This window comes from Lepidochelys kempii, chromosome 28, assembly GCF_965140285.1.
Source record: "Lepidochelys kempii isolate rLepKem1 chromosome 28, rLepKem1.hap1, whole genome shotgun sequence".
Taxonomy (NCBI): domain Eukaryota; kingdom Metazoa; phylum Chordata; order Testudines; family Cheloniidae; genus Lepidochelys; species Lepidochelys kempii.
This window is the reverse complement of record NC_136407.1, coordinates 7204694-7225411: the sequence shown is the minus strand read 5'-3', so window position 1 is coordinate 7225411 and position 20718 is coordinate 7204694. Positions and strand designations below refer to the sequence as shown.

General features: G+C 49.6%; 3 protein-coding genes across 10 annotated transcripts in view; 2 read left to right on the top strand and 1 right to left on the bottom strand.

Annotated features, from left to right (window-relative positions):
- LOC140904238 (uncharacterized) overlaps positions 1-11019 on the top strand; it is a 49036-nt gene extending 38017 nt beyond the window's left edge. For all 3 annotated transcript variants that reach the window (XM_078850938.1, XM_078850937.1, XM_078850936.1), the window contains 4 exons: positions 1259-1341; positions 2351-2477; positions 7200-7313; positions 7684-11019. In XM_078850938.1, coding sequence (XP_078707064.1) covers positions 1259-1341; positions 2351-2477; positions 7200-7313; positions 7684-8798 — 1439 coding nt within the window. In that variant the 3' untranslated portion in view covers positions 8799-11019. The remainder of the gene's footprint in view (positions 1-1258; positions 1342-2350; positions 2478-7199; positions 7314-7683) is intronic.
- Positions 1-18361, bottom strand: part of LOC140904255 (zinc finger protein 707-like) — a 30475-nt gene extending 12114 nt beyond the window's left edge. For 4 of the 6 annotated variants that reach the window (XM_078850975.1, XM_078850976.1, XM_078850977.1 and 1 more), the window contains exons 1-6: positions 17908-18361; positions 14260-14348; positions 13442-13568; positions 12175-12337; positions 4360-5059; positions 3897-4033 (exon numbers count right to left, since the gene is read on the bottom strand). In XM_078850975.1, the coding sequence (XP_078707101.1) occupies positions 4957-5059; positions 12175-12337; positions 13442-13568; positions 14260-14301 (435 nt within the window). In that variant the 5' untranslated portion in view covers positions 14302-14348; positions 17908-18361 and the 3' untranslated portion in view covers positions 3897-4033; positions 4360-4956. Of the gene's footprint in view, positions 1-3896; positions 4034-4359; positions 5060-12174; positions 12432-13441; positions 13569-14259; positions 14349-17907 lie in introns of all 6 variants that reach the window. The other 2 variants (XM_078850978.1, XR_013635117.1) reach the window with 2 other exon arrangements.
- Positions 18133-20718, top strand: part of LOC140904241 (uncharacterized) — a 283075-nt gene continuing 280489 nt past the window's right edge. Inside the window, exon 1 of the mRNA XM_078850896.1 lies at positions 18133-18419. The gene's annotated coding sequence lies outside the window, so the exon portion shown is untranslated. The remainder of the gene's footprint in view (positions 18420-20718) is intronic.

Sequence of the window (20718 nt, the reverse complement as noted above, 5' to 3'; positions counted from 1 at the left end):
AAGATTGGAACAAAATGGGCTTATTAAGTCTGGAGAAGAGAAGACTGAGAGGGGACATGATCACAGTTTTCAAGTACATAAAAGGTCTTTACAAGGAGGAGGGAGAAAAATTGTTCTTCTTAACCTCTGAGGATAGGACAAGGAGCAAGGGGCTTAAATTGCAGCAAAGGAGGTTTAGATGGGAAATTAGGAAAACCTTCCTGTCAGGGTGGTTAAGCACTGGAATAATTTGCCTAGGGCAGTTGTGGAAACTCCATCATTGGAGATTTTTAAGAGCAGGTTAGAAAACTCCTGTCAGAGATGATCTGGATAATACTTTGTCCTGCCATGAGTCCAGAGGACTGGACTAGATGACCTCTCGCGGTTCCTTCTCATCGTATGATTCTATGATACTCAGATATTATTCCAGGCAGCAACTCACAAGCATTCAATAAAGTCTAAACATTAAACACATTCTTATAATTCTAAAACCTGTTTTAACAGTACTGACACAGGTGAGCCAGACTGATTTCAGCTCTGCGTTTGTCCATGTTCAATTAAGATTTGGGGGCTTTTGCAAGAGCTAACACCTCATCTGCCAGTGTCACAGGCAGGATGGGCAGGGATGGTGTCTCTAGCCTCTGTTTGCCAGAAGCTGGGAATGGGAGACGGATCACTTGATGATTCCCTGTTCTGTTCATTCCCTCTGAAGCACCTGGCATTGGCCACTGAGCTAGATGGACCATTGTTCTGACGCAGTGGGCCGTTCTTATGTTCACAGTCTCTATCAGGAGTATCTACTCCTTTCGACTCACTTGGGAGCCACAGAAAGAAACAAGGTGTGCTGAGGCAAGAAGGCCCAGTCTCAGAGCCCCTGGGGTCACGCTTGCCAAAAGCTAAAACTAGGCCCATCCCATGAAAGGGGGCACTCTCAGGAGAGACTGTATAAAGACTGGAGCATCAAACAACCTTGTAAACCTGAGACAGCTGCCTTGGGGACAATGACAGGGAGAATCCCCCAAAGTGACTCCTTTGATTCTGCTCTTCTCTGGCCTTTGGTTCAGAGACTCTGTTACTGGAAAGGTTTCACCATGTCTCAGAGGGTTACACCCTGGTGGGAGGGGGCTAGGCCTGTACTGGAATAAGGTCACTTTGTGCTTCACAGTGTGGCAGAACCTAGAATGTCCATTAGCAGGGAAAAATCCTGGGGGGAATCGGCATGTGGAATGGACAAAAACCCCATCTGAATTCTCTCACCTTGCCCTTCTCACCCTGGCAGGCTACAGAATAACATCCATGTTTCACCCCAGATTGTCCCCACCTCCCAGCGGGAAGGAAATGGCTTCAATGGAGCTGGCTCGGGTAAGGGATTATGAGGGAGCTGGTGGTGGGTTCTCCTTGGAGGGAGAGGAGCAGTAAATGCATAGGAGCGTGGGAGCTGCTATGGGTGGTGGGAGGCAGTCTGGGGGGCTTCTGGGAACCGCTGTGCCCGCTGGCCCTTCTCACACTGCTTTGCTGGAGATTCAGCCAGCCTCTCCAAACCCTGTTATCACCCAGCACGACAGCAGGTGGCAGCATGCACCCAACTTAAGCTACCTGAGTGCTTTACCTAAGCCACTCAAGGACAGATAGAAGACAACAGCCAATTTCCCAGCTCCCCAGCCTTGCACACCTGCTGTAGTATAAATCCAGAATTATTTCCTCTTATGCAAAGGGATCTGTACAATGTGAGCTCATTAATATAGTGACCGTCCCCTTGATATGGGAAAGATATGCACAACAAACTTGAGCTCACCAAGCTGGGATTTTCCCCAGACACATCACTCAAAATACACTGATTCAGATAAAGCATAAAAGAAATTTATTAACTACAGAAAGATTTTAAGTGACTGCCATTGTTAGGATTCATTTTGTACTTAATATACTTTTAATAACTTCCTCCTTATTTTCATTGATTGGTTGTTGATTTCTGATAGCTTCCCTTACCAATTTTCTATAATTCTGACCTTCTAACTTATATTCTTTACTATTGACTTCCCCATCCTTCCATATATTTTATTGGGAGAGTGTTGGGATTCCTACCAAGGGGCTGTCTCTGGGCCCTGCTGGAGGCTCCATGTCCCATAATCAAGCACTGGCTAGTAGGATGTGATAACTGTGAAAACCCTGCCTCCATCTGTCAGCTGGGAGACACAAAGGTTCTCTCTTTCTACCCTCACTCTGATGCCTCCTGGCTGCTTAAGCAAGGTGTTGTGGGACTCGGTTAACATGTGCCTCCTGGAGCTTCCATTTACCTGGTGCTGCTGTTCCCTAAATAGTGGGGTTGTGACTGGGGCAGCAGGTACTGAGTGTTGGACTCTTGCTCTTTCAGGGGCCAGTGACTTTCGAGGAGGTGGCTGTGTATTTCACCAGGGAAGAGGGGGCTCTGCTGGACCCTGCTCAGAGAGCCCTCTACAGGGATGTCATGCAGGAGAACTATGAGACGGTGGTCTTGCTGGGTAAGGAGTCCTGTCCCCTCGGTTATTAGAAGCTGTGGGGTCTCTAAAGAACCTGAGTAGTAATAACTTTATACCTTTATTCATCATACAAGTTTTGACAAGTTTCCTTGCCCCACGTTTGTTGCCTTATCTCCACCCTCTAGTATAATTTTTGGACATGTGCCTTTTTGGTGCCGTCAGTCATTTTAAAATTGCATTTAATGTATCCTTATTGGCTACATTAATAACTACATTAATAACTGTAGCTTTCTTGCCTTTTCCTCATTTTAAGAGGAAAATACACTTCCTGTAGAATTCTAAATTGAGTAAATAGGTGTGTGACTCATGCATGGCTTGTGTGACAGTCCGATGAGCTCCTCTTTTGATAGGAGAGCGTCTAAAGTTGCCATTCAGGACTCCACAGGTGAAGGGAGAACAGAGCTGTGGGAGGGGAGGAGAAGGGGGGGAAGTAGATAATTCTGGGGTACCAGGACATGGGGAAGGTGTGTGCAGGGTTAGAGCTCAGAAGCAGCAGGGAGGGATGAGGTAGTGAGAGATGAGGAGGGAACACAAGAAGTTCCCAAGGTGCCGGGAGGTGGTGCCGGCTGAGAGTAATGGGAAGAAGGGGAGGGGAGTGTGGAGGAAGGGCACCCAGGAAGTGGGCTGGGTGGGTCAGTGGGTGGAGGAGAGGTCTGGGGATCTAGAGCTGTGAAGGATCCCAGACCTTTAACCCCAAATCCCTGCCCAGGCTATCACCAGCAGGAGAGTGAGTTTGGGGGTGGGGGGGGGGAGGGTGAGAAAACCTGGATTTGTGCTGGAAATGGCCCAACTTGATGATCACTTTAGATAAGCTATTACCAGCAGGAGAGTGGGGTGGGAGGAGGTATTGTTTCATGGTCTCTGTGTGTATAATGTCTTCTGCAGTTTCCACAGTATGCATCCGATGAAGTGAGCTGTAGCTCACGAAAGCTCATGCTCAGATAAATTGGTTAGTCTCTAAGGGGCCACAAGTCCTCCTTTTCTTTTTGCGAATACAGACTAACACAGCTGTTACTCTGAAACCTGCCCAGGCCTTGTTGCTTTAGAGCCTACACTCCAGCTTTATTTCTGTTCAGTTTCACTTCATTCTACATTTTCCCCCCAAATATTATTATTGTAACTCTTAAGCTCCCTCCACCACTTATTCACCCCTCCCCTACCATATAACCTCCCCATGTCTATGCACAGCGATCCTGGCCACCAATCCTGAGTCCTTGCTGCATTCCTCCCTCCCAGGGCAGGGCCCCTACCCAGGCACAAATGGGCACTTTGTTGGTGATGTCACAGGGTGGTAGTGTAGCCGGTACAAGTACTAAACCTATAAGATTATGTGTGTGGGCTGCATGGTCGTCCCTCCTTATCACTCTCTGAGGGAGACCAAGCCTCCTCACTGTCACATACCTGTAAAGGTGAGGTCAAAAGGAGGGAATTAGCTGTACTTAGTGTCCCATCCTTCCAGCCAGGCAGAGCAATAGAGAAGTCTATGAGCCCCAGGCCCTCGGTCTGGGCACGGCAGCAAACAATTAGTAAAATCTGACCTGCAATGAGGGCAGAGCGGTTAAGCATTCTGCAAGCCCAGGTAAAATCGAGCACCAGCACAGTCTAGGGGCTCAGGGAAGGGTGAGCACTAACAGAGGCCTCCTTGGCTAATATGGGGAGGCTGCCACCCCAGGAGTGGGACGGCAGGGGGGACATGGGCCCAGCCGACTCCACCACGTCCCAGCCCAGGTCCCTAGCAGTGGTGGAATGGTCGTCCAGTGTGGGGATCTGCCCCACAACATGCTGACCTAGATTTAGGCCCGCACTTAACCAGATGGTTGTCTAGTTCCCCCAGGCTACTTTCCACATCCCCTGGGTTTGGTACCTCTATTACATGGGGGTCCTCTGTCTTCTCGGGCAGCTCTGGCAAGTCCTCAGGTAGCATCCCCAGCAGATCCTCATCATCTCAGTCAGCCAGCAGCCCGGAGAGATTTGGCCAGTCCCCAGGCAGCAGCCCAAGCAGCTGCTTAGTTTCTCGGTTGGCCAACAGCCTGGGGAGATCTGGCCAGCCCTCAGCCCAGTGGGGATCTTCTTCAGGTTCCAGCAGCCAGTGGGATGCATCTGTCTCTCTTGGCAGCTCCTGCCCAACTGAACTGCAGGACCCGCCTTTTGTACTTCTGCTTCCTGTCCGCCCTTCTGCTTCTGGCATGGCAGATGTGGCTCTTCTGGTTCTGCCCACCACGGGATGTATTGCGGTCCTTCCCTGTTACTCTCTGAATGTGGCCACACCTCCTTGTTACAGGCTACTCAAAGTTAATGGAGGAGATTAAATTTGGTGAAACACACAGGGAAACTTGATTTAATACAGACAGTTATAACCGAAATCATAAGCAAGGATCAATATACATAATGATTAGAGTAAGATAATTATAGGGAAGAGAGTCCTGCATTGTTCATACTCACCATCTTGCATTGTGCATACTTACAACTTACAGACATCATTGGAAACAAAGATCGAAGGGCAGGTGAGCCCATGAGAAGGGAGGTGCTGATTCAGTTTACACTGTCTCAGGAACCCATCAAACCTGAAAAAATGGTAACTGGGTGAGGTATTTTATGCCCTTCCTTATGGTAATAGTACAGATATATATGATATTTTCTCCTTTACCCTGATTATGATAATGTCACTAGTTGCCCCTATCCATATGTGGCCTTTGGTTCATCACATCTGTCACCTTGCCATCACATTTTTCACTTTGCTGGTGTGTTCTACCTTTCCCACCATTCTGTGTTTTCTTGTCTGTTTAGATTTTAAATTCTTCAGGGCATGGACCATTTACTAGTCTGTGGTTTGTACCTAGCCTAGCACAGTGGGGATCCATTCTTACGCCTTGTCTACACGACACAGTTTTGTTGACAAATGTCAGCTTTGTCGACAAAACAGTGGAGGTATACACTCTGCAGCGCTCCTGCTGTTTTAACTCGCCTGTTATGCCAACATAATAAAGCCACCTCGACAAGAGACATAGAACTTTTTTAGACGAAGTTAGAGCGGTGCAGAGTCAGTGTAGACACTGTGCTCTCTTATATCACCCTAAGTAGCCTCCAGGAGGTATCCCACAATGCCCATCATGACCGCTCTGGTCAGCAGTTTGAACTCGGCTGCCCTGCAGGTAGACAGGCATGCATCCCTCCCATTTAAAGCCCCAGGAAATTTTGAAATTCCTCTTCCTATTTGTTCGGTGTGGAGAGTTCTCATTGCAACTTCCCAACTGACCATGGCGGCTTTCCTCAGCAAATGCGCTCCTACCTGTCATACACTGGAATTGTTGGGTCTCTGAGTAGAGGAGGCTCTGCGGCTGCAGCTCCGATCCAGCCCTAGGTATTTGGATACCTACGGGCAGATTGCTCATGGCATGAAGGAAAAAGGCCATGAAAGGAACATGCAGCTGTGCCATGCTAAGATCAAGGAGCTGAAGCAGGCATACTGGAAGCAAGGGGGGCAAATCATTGCTCTGGTGCAGCTTCACACACCTTCCACTTCCACAATGAGCTTCACGCTATCCCAAAATTGGGATATGCATGCCATCTATCGCCCCATCACGGTTAGGGGGTCCCGTTGCCAAAAAGACATACACTATTTCCTGTTCATTGTTCAGAGTCACCGTCCTTCATAGCAGGAGGCAATTAATAGCCCTGCACACTTTTGCATCATCACAACCCCCACAGTGGACTTCCTAACTCCGAACTGATTTGCAACTGACTGATAGCAGTCTGGAATTGCCAGCTTCCACAAAGCAATCACCACTCACTTCTCCACCTTGAGGGCAGCGCTCATTCTGATGTTCTCGCACTGCAGGGCAGAGGCCAGCTCCGCACACAGTTCCAGGAAGGTGGCTTTGTGGATCAGAAAGTTCTGCACCCACTGCTCATCATCCCATACATGCATAACGATGCGATCCCATCGGTCGGTGCTGGTTTCCTGAGCCCAAAAGCAATGGTCCACCATGTGCAGCTGCTCCAACATCAATCTTGAATTGTTTCTTTCCATGGCACGCTGCAGGGCACGCACCACGGATTCACTTTCAGATTTGCAGCTCATGAAATACTGCAGGGTCAGTGGCGTGTTCATGACACACATCACAAAACTAAACCGCAGTGCAGGATCCATGCTTTTAGGCAGATATGGTGGGTGTACAGATTACATGGGTTGTTCAAAAATAGCGCAAAATGTACTGAACTGGAAGCCCACAGAATGATGGGATGGAGAACACGGCATCATGGGCGAGTGAGCCCCCCCCCACGATGCACTGCAATCCATTCCCAGAACTCCTAGCTACAGAAGGCGGTGAGTTGCACAGTGGGATAGTTACCCACAGTGCACTGCTCGCTCTCTCGATGCTAGGGCACCAACTGAGGGCTCACTTCACTGACACAAGGAGTGCTGGAAGAACATGCACAAATGATGTAATTACAGTGGTTTATGATCATCAATGTAACGTAAGTCAGCTTAACTCTGTAGTATAGACATAGTCTCACTTGACCCTTAGTCACAAAGGTAAATAAATATGGTTAATAACAATAACAATAATAACTATCCTGCCACTTTGAGGCAAGAGATCTGGCCTTAGGATGTTACTGCTTAAAAATGAGCTTAGGGTTAATCTTCGTGACAAGTATCCCACAAATCTCAATGATCTCACTTCTTTTCTTTGCCTTGAGTAGGGTTTCCAGTTTCCAAACCTGATGTGATATTCCAGATGGAACGAGGGGAAGAGCCGTGGGTCCCAGACCTTCAGGGCTCTGAGAAAGAAGCGCTCCTGAGAGCTGCCTGCACAGGTGAGGAATTGATTAAACCAACTCAAAAAGTGTCTGGGAATGCAGGAAATATTTGGGATGCCCTACAAAGACCTTGTGAGCTCTCCAAGTTCAGGATTGTTCCCAGCAGGTGTGGAATCTTTATGGCAGATGTCACTCAGGGCTTCCCTCCTATTCTGACTGACAACTGGCAGCAGGTTGCTCCATGATCTCGCTTTCCCCTGAGAGTTCTAGTGAGATGTGGACCCAGAACTGATCCCTTCCTCTCTTTTCTGGGGAAGGGATTGGGGAAAATCAGCTCCTGATAGGTTTGATCTCTCCCACAGATATTTTGGTTTATTGGCTCTTTCTTCCATTCCTCTCTCTGAGATTTCCTTTCTTTCTGGTGCAGGGAGTGACCTATGTCTGGATTCTCTCTGTCTCCCATCAGTAGATGGTATGATGAGTGAGAATGAGGAGGATAATCCTCAGGAGGAAGATGCTGACCAAGTAAAACCACATGGAACGTTATCAGGAAGATCCAAAGGGAATATTTGCAGGAATTGGGCACACCCAGAAAAAGCAAAGAGACAGCACAGGCCAGAGGAAAAGTTCAGTAGCCAGTCAGACCCTGATACACGTGAGAGAATCAACTTGGAAGAGACACGCTACACATGCCATGAGTGTGAGAAAAGCTTCAATCACTGGTCTGCCTTCATAACACATCAGAGAATCCACACTGGAGAGCGACCCTACACCTGCCCTGAGTGTGGGAAACGCTTTAGGCATCGCTCAACCCTTATTAGACATCAGCGAATCCACACAGGAGAGACACCTTACACATGCTCTGAGTGCGGGAAACGCTTCAGTCACCGGTCTGCCTTTATAACACATCAGCGAATCCACACTGGAGAGCGACCCTACACCTGCCCTGAGTGTGGGAAAAGCTTCAGGCACAGCTCAGCCCTCATCACACATCAGCGAATCCACACGGGAGAGCGGCCCTACACGTGCCTTGAGTGCGGGAAAAGCTTCAGTGATGGCTCAGGCCTTATCACACATCAGAGAATCCACACCGGTGCGACGCCCTACACGTGCCCTGAGTGCGGGAAAAGCTTCAGTCGGAGCTCAGCTGTTCTCACGCATCAGAGAATCCACACTGGAGAGACACCTTACACGTGCCCTGAGTGTGGGAAAAGCTTCAGTCAGAACTCAACCCTTCTTAGACATCAGAAAATCCACACCGGAGAGACTCCCTACACGTGCCCTGAGTGCGGGAAAAGATTCAGTCGGAGCTCATACCTTATCACACATCAGAGAATCCACACCAGAGAGACACCCTACATGTGCCCTGAGTGTGGGAAAAGCTTCAGTCAGAGGTCAAACCTTCTTAGACATCAGAAAATCCACGTGGGAGAGACACCCTACACGTGCCCTGAGTGTGGGAAAAGCTTCAGTCAGAGGTCAAACCTTATTAGACATCAGAAAATCCACATGGGAGAGAACTGTAATAAATGCCTTGACTAGGGCTGGCCAAATATTTTTCTTTTTAAAGTCACATTTGCTAGTTCCCGCATAGTGATCTTTGCACCATGTTCATCATGGCCTCTCAGCTCCCCCAGATCAGTTGTCTCCTTCTGCCTTTTGCAGCTCACCCTTCTTTGGGGTCAGTCCTGTGATCTTTTCTATCAACTCCTTTCCCTGTGAGTCGTAGGAGTGTGTGTCCCTCCTGCCAGGAATATTAACCAGCTCCAGGTGGGGGAGAGAGGTTTGATCTGAACAGGCTACCCGGTGGCAAAAACTACCTGTGCCTTACATCCACTAGGATTGTACGTGGAGTTAGCTACTCAAGTTAATGATCTTGGTGTACAAACACAACTAAAGTTGCAGTGTAGATGTCACCCAGGTGCAGTGGTTGGCATTAGCTTTTCCCTTGACCTGACCTACACGCCATCAATTTTTCCTAGTCTAAACAAACCCTGAGCATCACAGTTCTACTCTTACCCCATTTCAAAGCAATTGTCTATTTCCCCGTTTGGGGACAAATTGTCTCATTCCCAGATCGCTCTCATGTTGCTTCAGGTTGTGCTGGAGAGCAGAAATCTTTTCTACCATTTTCCCCACTTAAAATACATTGAACTATAACAAAGATCAGGAACAGGAGTGAGGAAAAAATGTTGTTTCACCCTCTGTAACATCAGAAGAAGATACGATGAGTCAAAGGGATTCACTCCTTCTCTGTAACTATCATAATCCCCCCTCAACCCAGCTTTAGTTTCTGTGTCAGCCATAATAGTGTTTATTCTCCCCAAATGCAACCTCTCTGCCTCCCAGAATGTCATGTGTTCGCTGCTGTCTGTGCTAGGTGTCACACTTTGATTCTCCATCAGTCTCACTGCGGCTGGAGGTTCACGAGTCACAGTGTTGGAGTGGAAATATGAATGGACTGTTCTGTGCTTTTAATCCCTCTTTCTGTCTATTGGCATAGCTGCTTCTGACCTTTCTCCTGCTGATCTGGGAGTTTTGTGTACAGATGGGAAGGCTGGCTGTTTTTCCCCATTATGATGCTAAAGTTCTTGTAAATTACATGACTTGATAATAATAAGGTGGTGTTGGGTGAAGAAGGTTTAAATGCATCAGAGGAGAAATCAGTGTGAGATTCTGTTCTTATTAAAAAGAACAGGAGGACTTGTGGCACTTTAGAGACTAACAAATTTATTTGAGGATAAGCTTTCGTGAGCTACAGCTCACTTCATTGGATGCATTCAGTGGATACAGACTAACACGGCTGCTACTCTGAATTCTGTTCTTATTGTGAATCATCAGATATAACCTGCTCTGGAATTTCATTTCATCTGAAACCAAAAGTGTCTTATTACTCCTGGGGGAATTCTGCACCACTGCGCATGTGCAGAATTCATGTCTGTCATGGAATTTTTTTTCCTGCAGAAAATACATTCTGCCTGACAAGTGTTGCAATTCCACCTTTTTCCCATCAGAGGCTAGTGTGGCATCAGAACAGCCAGAAGCATGAATGCACCCCGCTATTCTGGCACCACAGCGTATTTTCTTCAGGGAAAAAATTCTGTGTGCGAGCAATAGTGCAGAATTCCCACAGGAGTAGATGTTAACCACAGCACCCTGCCCATTAAACCAGGTTAGGACAGAAGAGTGGGGCACACACGGCTGCTGCGGGGGGTCACAGACTGGGTTCAGAATGGCTCGTGGGAGGACAAGACAGGGGCACGGGCTCAGGAGTTAGTGGGGAGACAGCATTGAGCCAGAGGCTAAATGGGAGTAGGGGTGCAAGGCCACATGGGACAGGGGAGAGGGGCTGCAGGGACACATGGGGATGGGGCAGGGTGCAGGGACAGGGGCAAATGTGCCTGACTGAATGGGAGCAGCTTGAGGTCAGTCAGGGTCAGCATGGGGAAGGGTCTCCCTAACATTCCCTGCCTCTCCCCCCCCAAATACCTGTTCCATACTTCTCCCACACACACCCAACAACCCTCCAAGTTCACTCCAGGCTCCTTCCCTTTCAGTTCCTCCATTACCCCTGACTTCCCCCAAGCCTTTGCACTGCTTCTCAGGGGGTGGGAAATAAGTTTCTGTGTTGTTGCTTAAATTAAATACTCAAAGTTCTGTATTAATATGCCTAGTAAGGAACCTATTTGTCAGAAAAAATTACCAGAACTATTTTTGTCTGTATTGTTACAGATATACTTGCTGATATGTATTTTGAAATAAATTACACAAATAATTCAAATTGGCATGATTATATTGTGTTATTTTGACAAATAAAATACGCAGAATTTTGCAGATTATTATTATTATTATTATTTTTTTTGGCTCAGAATTACTCCAGAAGTATCTTATGCCCCTCTGTGTTGTGGGTTTTTCTTTCCTGGATGCTATTTGGTTACATAATTGTAGACCAAGCTGGATGAGCAAGCATCTCAGAGAGGTGATTAAGAAAAAGCAGAAAGCATTCAGGGAGTGGAAGATGGGAGAGATCAGCAAGGAAAGCTGCCTTATTGAGGTCAGAACACGTAGGGATAAAGTGAGACAGGCTAAAAGTCAAGTAGAGTCAGACCTTGCAAAGAGAATTAAAACCAATAGTAAAAGGTTCTGTAGCCATGTCAATAAGAAGAAAACAAAGAAAGAAGAAGTGGGACCACTAAACACTGAGGATGGAGTGGAGGTTAAGGATAATCTAGGCATGGCCTAATATCTAAACAAATACTTTGCCTCATTCTTTAATAAGGCTAATGAGGATCTTAGGGATAATGGTAGCATGAAAAATGGGAATGAGGATATGGAGGTAGATATTACCATATCTGAGGTAGAAGTGAAACTCGAATAGTTTAATGGGACTAAATTGGGGGGCCCAGATAATCTTCATCCAAGAATATTAAAAGAATTGGCACATGAAATTGCAAGCCCATTAGCAAGAATTTTTAATGAATCTGTAAACTCAGGGGTTGTACCGTATGACTGGAGAATTGCTAACATAGTTCCTATTTTTAAGAAAGGGGAAAAAAGTGACCCGGGTAACTACAGGCTGTTAGTTTGACATCTGTAGTATGAGGCAAAGGACACTGCCCAACGCACGGTGGGGTTGGATTTTGCTTCTGGTTGCATGCTTTTGCCTGCTACTGCCCCAGCTCAGACCCTAGTGCAACCCCACCTCCAACCTGCTGGCAAATCGCCCAGACCTTGTCTGCAGCCACACACATGCAGGAGCAGCTTCCTTGCATCCTTGATTATCCTTAGGAGTGAGATATCAGCTGCGATCACTCCTGCATGTGGAGAACGGTGCCGGTATTCAGTACAATAGCCCTATGCACTTGTACGGATACCCCAGGGCTGTCTCCCCCTTTCCCACACCTCAGGCCTTACTTACCGTGGCTGGGGCTCTGTGACTCCCAAGGGAAAGTGAGACAGCTGTGCTTGTAGATGGTTTGGCTCAAGGCGCGTAAGTGCGCTGACAATAGGACATCTGTCCATTGTTCGTTTCTTAAGCAGATGTAGCCTTGAGGGTCTCTTCACGCACACCGGTGGTGCAGCTTGGCCAGATAAGAAGGAGAAAGAAGAGGACTAAAGAAGACACTTCCCAGGAGGTGCTGCAAGCCTCTGGTGCTTTGGATTGTGAGCAGACAGCTTGGAGGGTGCCAATCAAAGACAAAATTCAGAGGGAGAGTGAGGACAGGTAGCATGGGCAGGAGGAGATGATAACGCTGCTCAGGGAGCAGACATGCTGCAACCTCAGACTGAACGCATCCGTGCTTGCCTCCCCCTGCAGCCCATGGAGAACCACACTCCAGGACCTCCCTACACCCCTTCCCCCCACCCACACAACACTATCCATGTGTCTTCTGGGGCCGCAGCAGTACCCCAAGCAGGTGATTACACACAATGACACCTGCACATACACCCAGCTGTGAGAGCCTTGTTGGCATACATGCTTGTGAATCCCTTGTTCCTTCTCCTTTCTAGGTACTTTCCCCTGTATGTATGAAATTTACCTCTGCACTGGGATTGTTTAGTCTGCAGAAGAGAAGAGTGAGGGGGGATTTGATAGCTGCTTTCAACTCCCTGAGAGGGGGCTCCAAAGAGGATGGATCTAGACTGTGCTCAGTGGTACCCGATGACAGGACAAGGAGCAATGGTCTCAAGTTGCAGTGGGGGGGGGGGGGGGGGCTAGGTTGGATATTAGGAAAAACTTTTTCACTAGGAGGGTGGTGAAACACTGGACTGCGTTACCTAGGGAGGTGGCGGAATCTCCTTCCTTAGAAGTTTTTAAGGTCAGGCTTGACAAAGCCCTGGCTGGGATGATTTAGTTGGGGATCGGTCCTGCTTTGAGCAGGGGGTTGGACTAGATGACCTCCTGAGGTCCCTTCCAACCCTGATCTTCTATGATTGTATGATTCTATTATTCTAACCCCAGTTTTACCTTAGCAAAGAAAAGATATTTGACATTGTGCTAAACTGCTCCTGTGCCCTGTTCCCAGGGTGTTGTGTAGCAGGGGAGGGCAGAGGGCTAGTGTGCATCCCACTGGCATGTTGGGGTGTTGCTGAAACTGGGCAGAGTTAAGGTTACACTGTGGGGGTGACGTGAACCTTAACTCTTCATTTCCCATTCTAAGAACCGAGGGGACGGGAACCCTTACCCAGCGAGGTCACATTCTCATAGGTCTCCTGCATGACGTCTCTGCAGAGGGCTCTCTGAGCGGGGTCCAGCAGAGCCCCCTCTTCCTCGGTGAAATACACAGCCACCTCCTCGAAGGTCACCGGCCCCTGAAAGAGCAAGAGTCCAACACTCAGGACCTGCTGCGCCACTCACAGCCCCATTATTCGTGGGGAAAAGGAGCCGATCAAATGGGAGCTCTGGGAGGCTCACAGTCAACAGAGTCCCACCCCCACCCCGCTCAGAGCATCCTGGAAACACCAGAGAAAGGGGACAAAGAGAGAAGCCCCTTGTTTCTCCCAGCAGATCCATCACACACCTACTAGCCAGGGACTGATACAGGAAATGGAGTCCCTAGTTGGTTCAGAGCGAGCTCCCTGGTAGGAACCCCAACACCCTCCTCATTTTGAGGAGCTGGATACGGGGGGTGGGGGGAATCTCCCTGAGCCTCACTGCTGGGTACCCCCATCTCTCATAGCAGAAGCTGGTTATTCGGGTCAGGCTCCAACACTGGAATCTGGCCAGTTTTCCTAGCCCCATCTATGTGGGTTGTTTCCTTTTCCACAAATCAGGGGATTTCCACCTCCAGACCCCATGGGTCTGTTCCTGGAATCTAAGCCACATATTAAACAAGTCCTGGCAGGTTTGCCAGACCTTGTCCTCCTCCCTTTCTCCACCCTGTGAATTTCCTGTCCCGCTCCAACCTCCAAACCAGACGGGGCAAAGCTTCCCACCTCCTGTGTATTTACTGCCCCTCTCCCTCCTGCAGGAACCCACCAGCAACCCCCCTATAATCCCTACCTGAGCTGGCTCCTCTGCAGCCATTTCTCTCCCCTGTCCCATGGGAGGACGGGATCAGCTGGAGCGAAACGTGGGCGTCATTCTGCAGCCTGGCCGGGCGAGAAGGGCCGTTGTGGAGGTTTAGGAACGGGCTTTAGTTCATTTCACATCATGACTCCCCCAGGCCCTTTCCCTGCAGACAGACAGCCTAGATTCTGCCATGCTGGGAAAATGCTTGTTCTCTGTATTACAGTGTAGACCAGGCCCCTCCTGCCAGGCTAAGCCCACAGAGACATTTTTAAGCCTCCTCAGTAAAAAAGACTCTGAATAGAAAGCTAGAAAAAAGCAGAACCAAAGGAGGGATGCTTCTTTAACAGGAAAGGGAAGGCCTGGAGGGTCCAAAATAGGTAAGCAATTTCCATGCCCTGTCACTAGCAAATAATGGCCACCATGGATCCACCCCAGAGGTGGCTGCATCTTAGCACTGTGGGAAGCAACCCCTCATGGACAGCATTTGTCATGGGGTTTGGGGTACTTCTGGACCCACACTGAACTCAGAGAGACCTTCTCCTCCCATGCCAGCTGGAGGAAAGAAAAGAGTCCAGCCAACTCTCCTGTTAGCAGCTGGGAGTCACTGCTCCCCCAGAGAGGGAGGCCTCTGGCTTCTAAGTGTATTAAATATGTGGCTGTTCTCTTTCATTGGCGAACATTTTAACAGAACTAAGAGCGGAAACAAATGATTCTCAGAGGAGAGGGGAAAGAGGAGCATTGGGCAGTTTAACCCCCTGCAACCTCCAGGATGGGAAATAACTCAGGGCAACAGGTTTCCTCCAAAAAAGGAGACGTTGCTGGGATTTATAAACATAGGGAACCCCTCTTTCACCGTGCCTCAGTGGGTCACAACTGAGAATACCAAATTCAGGACAAATTGCTGAGAAATAGGGCAGACACACCCCAGAACTGGTGGTTATTCTTCTACAAGATGTACCAAACCAGCAACAAAAGTAAACTTCTGTGTCACCACACTGGGTAACAAGAAGTCAGAATTGCAGCCTCCTTAGGCATTCCAGTCCTGGATTCAACACCCAGATACTAGACTTAATGAGTGGATATTTAAGACCAATTTAATCAAGTAAAGGGTTCTTCTGAACCCAAAGGACCAGCCATGTATTTAGGTTAACACAGAACTCAAATCTTACCCAATAATCACGCTGTTGCCAGTGATTTAGTATCTAATATCTAAATGTCTATTTATAAGAGAAAGAAAGAAAGGTGAGTGTTAAAATTGGTTAAAGGAATCAAATTCATACAATAATTGCAAAGTTTTTGGATCAGGTTTGAAGTAATAATGGCATAAATTGCTGGCTCAGCCCCTTGGTTAGAATGCTCCCATTAGTAGAAGTCCATAGTCCAGAGATCAGAGCAGGAAAGTTTGCTGAAATATAAATCTAACAGGATCAAGTTTAGGGTCACATGGTTTAGCTGCATGCATGCTTCGCTGAGTCATAAAGGCCATTGCCCATACCCTAGCTAGAAAGTTCACAAGAAAGAAGCTTCCACTACATGGAAGAAGCCTGTGGTCCATTGTGAGTTAAGTGTTCTTTGATGGCCCATCAACATGCTGGCTAAATACCTTGAGGGTGTTACCCCAGAAGCAAACATTTGAAACACGGGTACATGGTTAATATTTATAACTTCAAATACAAAAATGATACGTGCAAACAAATCTCATAATTATATTCAGCAATTCATAACTTTCCCATTGACACCTTACATGACGTATTTTAATCATATAACGTCCCTTCCCGCCCCAAACTTGAGAGGATTTTTAATGGACATTTGGTGAAAACACAAAGAGGGAACACCTGAGATTTGAGATCAATGTCCAGAAAGGAAAGAGGAAAGGCCTGGGAACCTGAGGAATTTTGCATTCATTTTTGCAAATTAATTACAGAGGAGAGTGGAAAATCTGTGGGATTTTATGAGAGTTGTTGCTGGCAGAAAATGGCCATCCCATCCCCACCACAGAGGCAGTCATATTTTGGGGGATGACTCAGGGTAATCACTTCCCACCTCAATAAGAAAAAAAAATGGCTGCAGATAAAACGGTGGGGAACCCCCCCACCCCCAAATCTGAGGAGCTTTAAAAATTGACATTTGAGACTTATGGCGGGAACAGGGGCAAAATCAGAGGAAACTAGAGATGTGATCATTTGAGAGGAAAGGGGAGAAATCTGTATGGATTTTGTAGCCATAGGGGATCAGGAGAGAGCAAAGGGGAAGAGCTAGAGAGAATTTGTATCACTGTATGAAAGGGAAGTGGCACAAACAGGGAAAGGATGCAGTGAGCTCTCTCACAGGCACCCCACCACACACAAACCCCCGCACCCCCACCCCACCCCTGGAATTTCCTGGCTGCACAGAGACAGTTCAATCCCCACCTGTCCCACTGACCTCCCCCCCCTTGCAACTCCGGCTTCCCCCCTCCTGACACCCCCACCTCCCCCTACACCAAAGGGGAACCCCCCGCTGGCCCCCCGAATCCCAGCCGTGCCGGGGGGCAGATCCTGGCGGCAGATCTAGTGGGGCTGAGGCAGCTCCGGGGCTTCTCCCCGGCTCCCTGGGGCAGAGAGTCACTTTCCTGCCCCCCAGCAGCCCCCCCCCCACGGTCTCTCACTCACCAGGGGGCTCCGGCACGGGGGCTGGTGCGGGCAGAGCCGGGGGCTGCTCCCGGGTGGAGAAACCCCCCGGCCGGGCACGGAAGGGCTAATGATGCCCCCCCGCCCCCAGCACAAAGCCCGGGGAGCATCAGCTGCTCCAGCCCGGGCTCCCGGATCACAGGGAGCCAGCAGCAGCAGCCTCTGGTCTGGGCCAGGAGCTGCCCCGTGTCCAGGCTCTGGGCTCTGTTCTCCCGGCTGCAGGGTGAAAACTGCTTAATTTGCTCCTTAGGCTGCACTGAGCCTGGAGAGGGGCAAAATCAGGGAGGCGCTGGAGCTGAGCCCAGGGGCGAGGCGCTTGCAGAGGGTAAAACCCCGGCCCAGGCCGGGGCAGAAGGGGGGAACAGTTACCCCCGTGGACTGAGACCCCAGTCTGGGGGACAGCGCGGGCTTCCCAGGGCTGGGGACTTAAAGGCCCTCGTCACTGCAGCTCCTCTCTGCCTGCTGTCACCGACCGAGGGGCTGTCGGAGATTTGGTTCAGTGAAATACTTTAAAAAAAACCCCCTCCTCAGAAACAAAGAATCCCTGATCAATTGATACGACTGCCTAAAGTTTCCTAGCAGTTCGCAAATTTGTCTTCGCTGCTGCTGGGATTCCCTGAATGACTCTCCCTTCCACTGCGTGCATCCGATGAAGTGGGCTGTGGCTCACGAAAGCTTACGCTCAAAAGGTGAATCATAGAATAGCAGGGTTGAAAGGGACCTCAGGAGGTCATCTAGTCCAACCCCCTGCTCAAAGCAGGACCAATCCCCAATTTTTGCCCCAGATCCCTAAATGGCCCCCTCAAGGATTGAACTCACAACCTTGGGTTTAGCAGGCCAATGCTCAAACCACTGAGCTATCCCTCCTCCTGTTCTTTTTGCGGATACAGACTAACACGGCTGCTCCTCTGAAATCTCCCTTCCTGGTGACCCATTGTAAATATCCACTTGCTCCTTTTTAATTGATTACCTTTTAAAAGGTTATTTGCATTACTCTTGGCAAGGCGGGCCCGTTCTGTGCGTCGGCCTGTGGGCTCAGGCTCCGTCACTGTGGCAGGCAGGCTCAGTGCAGTGAGGTCGGGGATGCAGCTGTCCTGGGAAGGAAGCTGTGGCAGGCCTCAGAGTTCGCTCGGCTTCATTCTCTGTGTTCAGGGGCAATTCCTGGCCCGGAGTAGGTTCCTGGGACCCCGGCACTGCTGTGAGCTATTTCTGGAAGGGGGTGGGGGGTCCGTGTGCTGTGTTTGCCTCTGTTCCAGGGCTGGCATGTTTGTGTAAAGAAAGCAAATCACACTTCGAGTTTGCCCAGAGTCTGTGCACAGATTTCTCCTCCCCTGGGAAGCCGCGGAGCTGCAGGACAAAGGCCATCTCTCGCTCAGCAGCACGGCCCCGCTGGCTCCAGGAGGGTCATACGATCCGAGAGCACAATGGCAATAGACTACTAATGGTGTCTTCGGTTGTTATCCGAACAGCGCCCAGGAGCGTGTGAGTTTCCCGGGTAGTTCAGTGACACGGTTCCGGCCCTTGGAAGCAGACAGACTAACTGCCGCCACGACCCAATCCTAGGAGAAACAAAGGGGCAGGGCGGGAAGGGACAGCAGCAATGAGTTTCTGCCGTTCTCCGCCAGGCTGGTCACTGGCATGAAGGAGACACCTGGGTGGGTTCCCTTGGATATTAGCAAATACTATTTCACTAGGAGGGTGGTGAAGCACTGGAATGGGTTCCCCAGGGAGGTGGTGGAATCTCCTTCCTTAGAGGTTTTTAAGGCCCGGCTTGACAAAGCCCTGGCTGGGATGATTTAGTTGGGGATCGGTCCTGCTTTGAGCAGGGGGTTGGGCGAGATGACCTCCTGAGCTCCCTTCCAACCCTGATCTTCTGTGATCTGTGACTTGCTAGACACTGGGGGATTTTCCCGGCGCTCAGGAGGAATCAGCCGGGGGAGGCAGGGAAAGGAGCTGGGAAAACTCTCTCCCCACTTATGTCCCCTTCGCCGCCCTCTGTCTTTCCAGCCCTTTCCCCTCTTCCCTCCCCCTCTGGCAGAGACTTGTAGGGTGACCGGACAGCAAGGGTGAAAAATCGGGACAGGGCCTGGGGGGGTAATAGGAGCCTATATAGGAAAAGCCCCAAATATGGGGACTGTACCTATAAAATCGGGACATCTGGCCCCCCTGCGGGCCTGTCCCCGGGGGCACCCGCTCTCCCCTAGCCGGAGAAAGGAGGGACAGTCGGTGCAGGGGCTCTGGGGCTGGCAGGCACCGCGGGGGACAGAGGGGGGAGCCCCAGCCCCAGCCACGCTGCAGCCCGGGTGGGTGTTTGCAGGACACAGGAAGGGGCTGGGAGCGGGGGGAGCCGGCAGGAAGGAACCAGGCTGGGAGAACAAAGCCCAGAGACCGGACCCGAGGCAGCTCCGGGGCGTGGGAAAATCCCAGGCGCTGCGGAGACCCGGGCTGCTCTGTGCGGGGGGGGCCCTCATTAACCCCTCCCTGCCCGGCCGGGGGACTTTCTCCAGCTGGGACCTGAGCCAGAGGCTGCAGGTCAGTGAGGGAGACCTTTGCGGGGGGGGGGGAGCTTCCCCCTTTTCTCTCAATATTGACGTGTAATTTAGTCCCCTCCCCGGATTTTGCCCCTTTTTCAAGCTGATTCTCCAAATGTCCATTGAAAATCAGGTCAGATGTGTGTGTGTGTGTGTGGGGGGGGGTCCCCATCTGCTAGACCCCCTGCCCGGAACCACCTGTCTCCCTTCCCCTGGGAAAGCCAAATGACTGCCCCCCCCCCCCCCCCCGCTGCCTCCTGACTGTCCGGCAAAAGTGTGTGTGGGAGGGGTCGTCGCTTCCTGTTGTGTATTGAACCTGGCTGTGTAACCCCCCCCTCCGGCTTCCCCACTTTCCCCTCCTATCACTGACTGTCAATGCAAAGTCCCCGCAGAGCTTCTCTTATCTTAGCAAAGCTGGGGCTTTTGCCCCCTTCTCTCCTCCTTTCTGAAATACTGATCGTCATGCTTCCAGCTACCTGAGAGGGGGTTCCAGAGAGGATGGGACAGGACGAGGAGTCATGGTCTCAAGTTGCAGTGGGGGAGGTCTAGGTTGGATATTAGGAAAAACTTTTTCACTATGAGGGTGGTGAAACACTGGAATGCGTTACCTAGGGAGGTGGTGGAATCTCCTTCCTTAGAGGTTTTTAAGGTCAGGCTTGACAAAGCCCTGGCTGGGATGATTTAGTTGGAGATTGGTCCTGCTTTGAGCAGGGGGTTGGACTAGATGATCTCCTGAGGTCCCTTCCCACCCTGATTTTCTGTGGTTCTTTGATTCTATGCTTGAAAATCTCCCCCCATTTTCTCTCTAGTGATCCAGGTCTGATCCGTTATCCCCCAGATGTCCCAACTAATTATTGGATGTTCACATCAAAGCTCAAATGTTGCCCTTTGATCCGATTCTTGACTGTGGAGTGATATAAAATCATTGCAAGTTTTGCCTCTTTTCTCTCGACTTACCAAAAAATGTATGTGAAATCTGCTCACATTTTACCCCTTTCCCTTGTATCAAGTATTGGTCCAAAATTCCTCTGATGTTGCCACTTTCGTGAAATTGGTGACAAAGGATCTCAAATTCCTTATATTTGTCTCCTTTTTTATTAATCACTAAACCCAGACTTGAAATTTCAGATTTTACTGTGTCCCATGCAGTGATCAAAGATTGATTTGAAAAAGGCCTCTCCGAGGAAGTGAGCTGTAGCTCACGAAAGCTCATGCTCAAATAAATCAGTCTCTAAGGTGCCACAAGTCCT